Source organism: Tupaia chinensis, unplaced genomic scaffold (genome assembly GCF_000334495.1).
Source record: "Tupaia chinensis unplaced genomic scaffold, TupChi_1.0 Scaffold149964_1, whole genome shotgun sequence".
NCBI lineage: Eukaryota > Metazoa > Chordata > Mammalia > Scandentia > Tupaiidae > Tupaia > Tupaia belangeri.
This window is the reverse complement of record NW_006209805.1, coordinates 57,744-67,832: the sequence shown is the minus strand read 5'-3', so window position 1 is coordinate 67,832 and position 10,089 is coordinate 57,744. Positions and strand designations below refer to the sequence as shown.

At 58.6% G+C, this 10,089-nt stretch overlaps 1 protein-coding gene across 1 annotated transcript in view; it reads left to right on the top strand.

Annotated features, from left to right (window-relative positions):
* The window catches only part of SPMAP2 (sperm microtubule associated protein 2), a 14,549-nt gene extending 6,766 nt beyond the window's left edge, over nt 1-7,783 (top strand). The window contains exons 7-9 of the mRNA XM_006171731.1: nt 2,082-2,199; nt 5,116-5,275; nt 7,401-7,783. Of these exons, the coding sequence (XP_006171793.1) occupies nt 2,082-2,199; nt 5,116-5,275; nt 7,401-7,639 (517 nt within the window). The 3' untranslated portion in view covers nt 7,640-7,783. The remainder of the gene's footprint in view (nt 1-2,081; nt 2,200-5,115; nt 5,276-7,400) is intronic.
* Nucleotides 7,784-10,089: the final 2,306 nt, after the last annotated feature.

The following is a 10,089-nucleotide window of genomic DNA, read 5'->3' as shown; positions in this document are numbered from 1 at the left end:
GGAGAAGATCTTCTTGGGTTGATTCTATTTGGGGTCCTTTGTATTTCCTGGGACTGGATCTTTGAGTGCTTCTGTAGGTTTGGAAAATTGTCTTGCAGGATTTCATGGAATAGATTATCAATACCCTTATGAGTCTCTTCTCTTCCGGGATGCCTTTATCCAGATGTTTGGACGTTTGATGGTATCTAGTACTTCTCGTATATTAGTCTCATTTTTGGAGCCATTTTCTCAGTCTTTGTGGTGGATTTTTCTAGGTCAGCAATTTTCTCTTCTGCGTCTGAGATTCTATTTTCTGTATGATCTAGTCTGCTTTTAATATTTTGAAGGGAGATTCTGACTTCCTGTATTATAGCCTTCATCTCTAACAGGTCCCTTTGATTCCTTTGTAAAGTGTGTAATTCCTCTTTTAGATCTTGCAAGAATTTCCTCACCTCCTGGAACTCATCAGCTCCTTTCTCCTGTCTCTTCTGCAGTTCATTGTCTCTCTTCTCTTCCATCTCTGTTAGCTTCGCCATTATGAATGCTCTAAATTCCTTACCAGACATTTCCATGATTCCCATTGACCTGTCTGTGGATGAAGAGAAGTACTCTTCTCCCTCAGAGGAGAGGTATTTTCTTGTTTTCTCATATTCCTTGTGGCCCTGTGGTGATTTCTAGTCATGTGAGGGATGGTGTGTTTCTTCCTAAGCTTGAAGTTCAATCTGAGCGTTCAGGAGCGGGCAGAAGGAGGTGATCTGGAATCTCTTTGCCGTTCCGTTTTGATCCCTTTGTGCCGAGATTCAGTGGATATTGAAGAATATGTTAACCCTAATAGTATTTGGATGTTTGGTTGTAGTTCCCTTAGATCCATCTAGAAACACAGTGAATGGAGATTGAAGAGCAGAGAGATGAGATAAAATAAAAAGAAAAGGAAACAGAGAGAGAGAGAGAAAAAAAAAAAACACCCAAGAAACAGAGAAAAAAAATAAGGGAAGAAATGTAAAAACAACTCACAAAAATTTTTTTTAAAAAAGCAAAAAATAGAAAACTGTGCAGCATACTTGTGTGCTGCGTGAAATCACTAGTTCTCAGGATCCATGGAGGTGTCTTCTTCTGAAGGCCTGCCTCTTGCCTCTCCTGGGTGGGAGGGAGGGAGGGGGTAGCAAGATCAAGGTAAAGGAGGGGCTGAAAGCTGAGAAAACACTTTACCTTAAAGATTTTAAAAAGAAAAAATTACCAAAAAAAATGAGAAGACAGACAGAGACAGAGACAGAGCAAAGGCTTGAGGGACTTCCTCCCACTCGAGTTTGTGGGCTGGAGGCTGAATTATCAGTAGAAAATCTTCATTTCTCTTTTTCCCCTGAAATCACTAATTCTCAGGAGCCATGAAGGTCTAGACCCAAATTTAACTGCCCACCCTCATGATGCAGAGAATACACCTGGCAGTGGCAGCGGGGTGATCCCCTCAGTCCCTCGTCTTGGCAAGCCGGCGGGCCCTTCCTGGTTCCCTTTGTGTGCCGCGTCCATGCGGGCGGACTCACACTGTGCCCCGAGCCGGTTCAGAGGCAGCTGCTCTTCACACCTGTAGAGTCGAGGCTCCCGTGGGGGGACCAGACCCGTGTGAGCAGTTGCCTCAGCACCGTGGCGCCCTGCTGATGGCACCCACAAGTTGGTTTAAGTCCCGGACCCAACCTCAGATGCGCCTGGACCACGCAGGTGTGCCTGGGACTTAGACACATGGCCGTACTTGGGGGACAGGCGTAGCTGAGGCCCAGTTTGAGGTGTGGGCTTTGTGGCTTGTGGGGTTCACAGTCCCCACTTCCCATGCTGGCCATGGGACCGGCACTTTCACCTCTCAGGTCCTGAGGCAGGCACCTGACCTGTGACCACCCCACTGAGCTGGGCCGGCCTTGGAGGGAAGCCCTGCCCTTAGAAACTCACAGAGCTTCTGTTAGGGGCTCTCAGCAAAACCCAGGATATTTTTGGAACCTTCCGCTTGCCTATAAGGTTCCCCTGGCCCAGAACATGGGAGCTGAGAAAGTACAGACACACAGACACCAGCCCCCTCGGCCGGGTGGCGGACTAACCTGGGGGTCCTCTAGGACGACTCCCATCTGGCCCATCCCGCGTCCCACCCTGGAGTACCAGGCATCCAGCCGTCTGAAGGCCCTGGCCGCCCCGAAGGTCCGGAGCAACATGTGGAGCATCAACGTGTCTGAGGTAGGTGTCGGCTGTGCTGGCTCCCCACTCAGGGACTGGGGAGGCGCTGGCCTGGGGTCAAGAGGGGACAGGGAACAGGGACCAGCAGGTGGCGTAATGGTTACGTTGCTGGATTCTCAGTAGTCAACCGGGGTTCACGTCCCAGACCTACCGGCGTAAACACGCCAGGCGCGTGTGCATGCGTGTCCAAGATCCCAAGAGGAGAAGGGAGCAGAAGGGATTGTGGCGTGTCCATCCCCCCTGGGGGTGGTCTCTCGCTTTCTGTCTCTGTCTTAAGAGTGAGCACACACATCCTATAGCAAAAACCTCTCCAAAAAAGGGGGGACGGAACAGGACAAGAGGGGACAGGAGGGTAGAGGAAGGCGGGGACAGAACCCAGAGGACAGGAGGACAGGAGGGGACGGTGCGGCTTCTCTCTGGGTGGGTGGGACCCACAGCGCTTGGTAGGAAAAGCTCATTTCCAAATCCACACACCCCAGACCTGCTCAGGGCTCCCCGTCCCTGCTCAGGGCTCACCCTAAGCCTTTGTCCATGTCAAGGGGTAGCATAGTCTCACTTCAGCTTTGAGAATAAAAGGTTGGAGGTCAGCTAGTGACATGGTGGTTAAGGCACGGAACCCCATGGCTAACTGGTTCAAGTCCCGGACCCAGTGGCTTTAAACTCACATGTGCATACCCAAAACCCTGACAGGAGAATGGGGAAGGGATTGCAGTGTGGCCATCCCCGCGGGGTGATTTCTCACCTTCTCTCTATCTCTCTCCAGTGAGCACACACCCCTACAGCAAAAACCTAAAAGAAGTGAAAGTTTAGTCTGCTGCAGATCAAAGCCTGCTCCCTCACCCACTGAGGGTGTCGTGTTCTCGAGCTCAGGCCTGACGCGGGACTCCTGGCAGCCACCAGTCCCCTTCCCCTGTCCGGTGGCACATGAGGGGTCCCATGGCGGGCCAGAGACTGCTCCTGCCACGGAGTCCAGCGGTGCGTGCCTACCGCGGGGCCTCAGGCTGTCCCAGCTGCACCCGAGGGTGCTGTGAGCATCCGTGTGTGGGCTTTGGTGGGGGCTCGGTGGCTGATGTCTGCGGGCTGCCCTCGGGGAACGCATGAAGAAGGGTCACCTAGCTCCTGGCTCGGGGGCTCCCCGCTCAGAGGCCACAGCTGGGGAGGGCCTGGGGGCACTTTCTGGAGCCATCACGAGGCCCAGGCCCGTGTGCACCCCTGCTGTCTCCACTCTGGTCTCTGCCGCTGCAGACTCCCTCCTGGGGCCCCACTCTGACGGCGTCGCCTGTTACGCGCTCAGCCCCTCGCAGAGGCCTCTGCTCTCGATGGAATTAAGTTTCCTCTGTGATACTGTCATGGCTGAACGTCAGCACACAGCTCTGGAGGCACATGTAAATCACCGCAGTGGGGGTCCCCGAATCGGGACCGCTAGGTCATTGCGTCTGTCCGACTCTCAGAAGCTGACGGCTTACTGTCTAAACCGGCTGTGCGTTTCTCACTCGCCGGCAGCGCCCGAGGGCCCCATGTCCCGTCTGGGCATACGGAGCTCTTGCCGTGGTCCCACGCGTTCCCTGGGGCCTGCGGTGCCTCTTGCCGTGCGGTCACTCACCAGACCCGGCTCCGTACCAATGTCACACGCTCGCTCTTGTGAGCACTGCGTTCTAGAGGACAGGGACCGAGCACCACTGTGACCCACAGGGTCGTGTCACTTCGTCTTCTGCCTCTGGGGCTCCCGCGTACTTTCTCGTAAACCGGGGACCGCCACGCACCTGCAGGAGCTCCTTCCAGAACGAGCACACGCCTGGCACGTGGCTTCAGAGCCTTGTCTCTTGTCAGGAGCAAACCTTCCCAGCATTCACGTTCTCTCCTCCCTCCCCAGATAAGTCAGGAATGGCCGGGCACCAGCCAGAGCCCTGTGGAGCGTGCTTTGCCACCCCTCGGCCACTCGGCAGGCAGAGGGCTCCACAGGAGAGGCGGGCATGGCCGGGGACCCCCAGACCGACTTCTGGGAGTGGGGTTCTCTGGAAATGCAGCTCACCTCTGGAGCAGACAGGTTGGGCTCTGGGAGACCTCCGCCTCGCCGGCGGCCTGGTTCTATCCCCGAGGCGCTTCCCACGTGGTAGTTAGGGACCCTGGGCATAACCGTGCAGCAGCTAGCGAGCTCAGAGGTGCGTGCAGGGAGCCCCTCCGTTAGGACCCTGGGCACGCGTGTGCCGACCCTTCTTTCCCTTCCCCTCCGTCGGGACCCTGGGCACGCGTGTGCCCGTGTCATTCTCAAGCCGAGGGGCCAGGACTCCATCCCTGGCTGGCCACGTGCGTTTAACACTTGACAAACGGCAGGTCACGTCTCGCGTCCTCGGCAGTCTCGGTTTCTAGATCGGTCCGTGCTGACTTCCATGGAAAGGGCTCTGGCTGCTGGTGACACTGTGCTGGGAGCACACGCAGCCCCTCGCGCTGTCCAGCCAGCTCGCGCTGACTGTGTGCTGCGGTGCGGGTGTGCGCGGCTGCCGTCACGCGTATGCGGCTCATCTGTGCTCTGTGAGGAGCCCGTGCTAACTCTCCTACCAGCCACACCTAGCTCCCCTCTCGTCTTCTGGCCAGGGCTGGGCGCTGTCAGATGCACTCATGTTCCCCAGGCTCCCGTGGAGACCTCTGCCGGCCCGTGTGCGTCTCCGTAGCCGGCGCAGAGTCCCCCGTGGAGGGCTCTGCCGGCCCGTGTGCGTCTCCGTAGCCGGCGCAGGGGGGGTGGGCCACTCTGGTTCCCTGTCCTGTACCGCCCTCCCAGTCTCCTGCTGGCATCTTCGGTTATTGATTGGGAGGTGCTCTTTACATAAGGCGGGCACTAACCGCTTCCCAGCCCATCCCTTGCCCACTCGCCCCAGAGGAACCACGCCTGCCGTACCCCCTGTGCTTCTGTTCCAGGTGTCTCAGGTGTCCAGGGCGGCCCAGATGGCAGTGCCCACCCCGCGGATCCTCCAGCTGGCAAAGCCCCGTGCCCCAGCCCCCCTGCTGGAGGAGTGGGACCCTGTGCCGAGACCCAAGCCGCACGTGTCCGACTACAGCCGCCTCCTTCACCTGGCCAGTGAGCAGACCTGGCGGCCCGTGCCCTGCCCGCAGCGGGGGGGCGGAGGGACTGGAAGGACCTCCCTCACTGCCCGGACCGCCCCCCTGCGGGCCATTTACGCTCGGCCTGCACAGCCCCCAGGAGCTGGCCAGGGAGCTCACCCGAGGGAGAGAGCCGAGGCGGAGGAAGAGGGCGTTGTGTCCAGGGGTCCAGCTGGGAGCGGGGTGAGAGGAAGCTGGGGTGTGGGGCAGGGACTGGAGAGCCCGCTGGGGTGCAGGGTGCCTCCCAAGTGGCCTTGGGCTGATTTCCCACCTGTCTCCAAGACAAATTAAATTCCCTCCTCCCAATGCCCTAAGTGCACGCTAGCCCACGACCTCTCACCCCGCCCTAAGTGCACACAAGCATGCGTGACCTCTCATCCACCAGAGCTTAGGCATGGTGGTGTGTGGGCACAGGCCCTTCCAGGCGTGCCCTCAGGCTCTGCAGAGAGGCTCTTCCCACCACCCAAACCCTTTGAGCCCTAACTGCGCCCCCCACCATCCTCCAGGGTCCATCGCCGGGCGCATGGCTGTCCCCATGGTCTTGCTGTCAGGAGGGCCTCATCCATGCCCTGTTGGCCGCCCTGCCGTGACCCAAGCCCACGTGGCTGTGGCTCGGCCGTCTTCCCAGGAGAGCTGGTGGCAAGGGGCCCAGTGCAGGCAGATCCCAGCCCCAACGGGAGCCGCCGCCCAGCCCATCCCCACGGTGACTGGGGTCCAGCCCCTTCCCCAGGCCCAGGTTGGAGAGGACTGCAGACACTTAGGTCTCTTCCCTTTCTGTGACCTGTGGCCATTTGAAATCATTTTCCTTACCACTCACACTTTTATGTATTTATTTATATATTTTGGAGAGGTTTTTGCTATGGGGCACATGTGCTCACCAGAAAGACAGAGAGAGACAGAAAGCGAGAAATCACTCCCCAGGGGGGGATGGCCACGCTGCAATCCCTTCTCCTCCATTCTCCTCTTGGGATCTTGGGCACACACGCACACGCGCTCGGTGTGAGTTTAAGCCCCCAGATCAGGGACTTGAACAGCGGTAGACTACATGGGAGTCCAATGACGTAGCCATTATGTCAACCGCTGGTCCCTATTTTCTTAGTTTGTTCTAGTGCAATGCACTTGCCAGAGAGAGGAAGAGGGAAAGTGAGAACCCTTAAGAAGGGATGCAGTTCCTTGGGGTTGCAGAGATGCCCACCACAACCCCTCTCCCATTGTCTCTGGATTTGTGGATGTATACACACACCTAGTTTGATTTCAAGCCTCCGGGTCTGGGACTCGAACCACACAGTCAGCCAGTGCGTTCCAGCTGTCTTAACCTCCACGCACCTGCAGGCCTGCATCCAGTGGCCTGTGTTGTTCTCACAGAGCTGTGCGGCACCACCACGGTCCATTCTGTTTATTTACTTTATTGCCAGAGGGCATGTGAGTCCCCAGAGAGAAATGGAGAGAGAGCACCTCAGTGGGCATGGCTGCTGCCATCCTGTCCCCTCCAGCCCTGGCCTGCCCGGGCTGGGTGCTCTCGTACTGCCGCCAGGAGTGTCTTCAAGCTGCCAGGGCCGGGTTTCCAGCCACGGTGGCCCCCTGACCACCAGGCCAGTTCTCGCCACCTCATGAGCAGTCACTCCCTGTCTTGGCCCTCCGTCCGCGTCGGCGCCACCCCAGCCCCGACCCGGTGACGTGGGAAGTCAGAGGTGCGTCGGGCTCGGTTCTGGCTCTGAGACGCCTGACTGCAGGGCTTCCCGCGTGAGCCCCAGAGGGAACCCTGTCCACACCCACTGTGGGCTCACTGCCCTGACCGGGGCCTCACCTCCCACTGCTATCCTGGGATCAGACACCAACACCAGCTTCACACGTGCCCTCCCACCCCTGCACCCCGTCCCCGCGGGCCTGCTGGCTCACGGCATTTCACATACTGGGGTCACTCCCTGAGCACGCTGTGTTCAAGGCACGTCCACGCGTGGCCTGGTCAGGGCCGTCCCGGTCCCTGGCTGAGTCACGCTCACCCGTGTGGACGGCCACCTTCTCCATCTCCCGCTGATGGGCCAGGCCCTGTGTGGCGGCCATGCTGAGCAGTGGCTCCCATGCTGTCCCTGTCCCCCCAGTGCCCAAGGCCCAGTCAGACAAGTGCGTCCCTGACCGAGCTCCTCGGTGGGAGGTGCTGGACGCCGCCAAGAGGGCCGTGGCCAGCCCCCGCACCATCGCCCTTGCCAAGCCCAAGGTGCGCCAGGACTTCAACCAGACCTACAACCCCTACTCCGTCTCCCCGGCCTCCCTGGTGGCTCGGGCCTCCCCGCGCCTGCAGGAGCTCGCTGCCCCCAAACACATCACCAGGCAAGTGTGAGCCCCCCAGGCCTGGCCTCCCGGGCCGTTCCCAGTAAACACCCAAGTGCATCCAACCCTGTGTACGTGATTGCTCTGAGCCTTTGGCCCGAGGGGGTGGCAGTCTGGGGGACGGAGGAGGAGGACAATAATAATATTTTCTCACCCAGCGTGTGGCTTGTACGGACCCTTATTTCCAATCACTGTCATTGACCGTCACGGGCCCCTCTGAAGTCAGGCTCCAACTCTCCTCGACGTCACAAAGTTCGCTCTCCATCTCTGGTTTTCCTAAAGAATTGCTCTTTATTATTATTATTATCATTTTAAAAATTTGCTCTAGGGCATGTGCACTCACCAGAGAGAGACAGAGAGACACAGAGAAAGTGAGAAGACAGCTCCCAAGTCTGGGACCCGAACCAGTCAGCCATGTGGGAGTCCAGTGACTGCCACCATGCCACCTACTGGCCCCCTCTTTAAAAACGTTACCAGATGACATGTGCACTCACGGGAGAGAGACAGAGACAGAGACAGAGGGAAGGCAAGAAGGCAGCTCCTGCGAGTGGCCACGCCGCGATCTTTTCCATTCTCCCCTGGGGATTCCGGTGACCTTCGTGTGCTTGTGCTTTTCCAGCTGCGGGGTCTGGGACTCGAGCCTGCCATGTGGGATCTAGCTGTCAGCCACCCTGCCGCTGGCTGGCCCTCCTCTGCATCTTAAACCCAGGCCTGGTTGGCCCTCACAGGCGCCTCAGGACATCCATGATGAAACAGGCCCACGCTACTGTGTGATTTGGTGACTGTAACAGCGAGGGAGGGACACAGCTGTCCCCATTTTACAGAAGTGAAGACAAGGCTCAAAGAGGTTAAGAGGCCTGCAGGGCCAGCAGGTGGCGTGGTGGTTAAAGCATGGGATCCCCCATGGTCGACCACAGTTCCAGCCTCCTGTCCCCTCCTGGCCTCGTCTCTTGCCCCTGCTGGAGAGGCCCAGCCAAGCCCCAGAGCCCCGTGAAGGGACTAGCACCTTACAGAGGGCTAACTCCTGCCCTTCTGTCCCTCCCTGTAGGGACAGTCCCTCCCTCCGGAGGAGGTACAACAGGGCACCATCTTGGCAGCGGAAACTGGGTCCTCCCCTGCCCCACGTCCCCAGTTGGCTACTCAAAGAGGCTTGTGCTGGGGGACCCAGGCCCTCATCCTGGAGCCCTGGACACCATGTCTGCCAGACTGTCAGAACTGGGCAGCGAACACCAACCAAACCTCAGTGGGTGCACACTCGGCCGTGTGTCCCCGAGGCCTTCGTGCGTGCTGGCCTCCGTGCCCAGCCCTAACCGCTGCGACCCCCAAGGACCTGTAGCCTCTCTGTCCCCCTAGGGCTCAGCTCAGGGCTGGTGGCTTTGTTTTCCCGAGTTCGATTTTTCTGATTTTTTATTTGGAAATATTTTATGCTTAAAGAGTAACTAAGAAAAAGTGTAGCGAGACCCCCGCCCACCACTCGGACTCAACTATGGCGGCCGCAGTGCCCCGTCTTCCTCGCTGTCCCCTCTCTACATGTGAGCTTCAGACACGGATACTTTTCTGAACATCTGAGAGTGAGCTGCATACATGCGGGCACTTCGCCTCTGCCCTTTGGTGTGAGTTTTCAGAGAATACCCTCTTGCAGAACCACAGGGCAGTGAGTCCCACCAGGCCCAAGTCGACGCGGTGCTCCGGTCAGCACCAGAACTCCAGCTCTGTCGGCTGGTAGCATTCCCTCTCCTTCCCAGCACGTCAGGGCCAGGGACTGCATCTTGGTGACATTTCTGCAAGATTTCTGCAGGTTTATCTTTTCCAGCATCAATATTCTTAATGAACGCAGGTTTTAATTTTTCTCCCCTAGAATGTCCCTAATGCAGGGCTTTCCTGCAGGTCCTCACATGCAGCTGCAGGGTGGGCGTCTCTCACCAGATGGAGTGACGCCGTGGCCTCAGAGCCGTGAGGCATCCACCTGCCCTTCTGTAGTGACACGCTTGTCCAGCCAACTCTTCTCCTCTGCAACAAGACCTTCCCATCGGCCCCTCGCTGGCACCTCCGTGGTCTCCCCCAGAGCCCCCTGGAGTCCTCTCTGCTGTGCCAGGCTGGCTAACGCGTGTCCTGCCTGCTGGCACCTCCCCGTGCCTCACTGGACCTGGCTAGCCGGCCGAGGCGAGGACACACCTTCAGCTCACCATGGCCAGACCCACGCCCCGGAATCTGGCAAGGGCCAGAACCTCCAACCCTAAAGACGTCAGCTGGACTCGGGGGGCTGCTGGGGAGACCTGCGTAGATGGGTCCTGTGTCCCGGTTGGGAGAGTCTGGGAGCGCCCAGCTGATGCGTTCGCGTCTGGTGCCATGGGTGGTGTGCTCGGCTTCTCCGGGGAAGGGATGGGCCTCCCGAGTCGCCACCCTCTGGCCTCAGCACGGACCAGTACCCACGCCAGCCAGAACCCGCGGCCCCTTGCA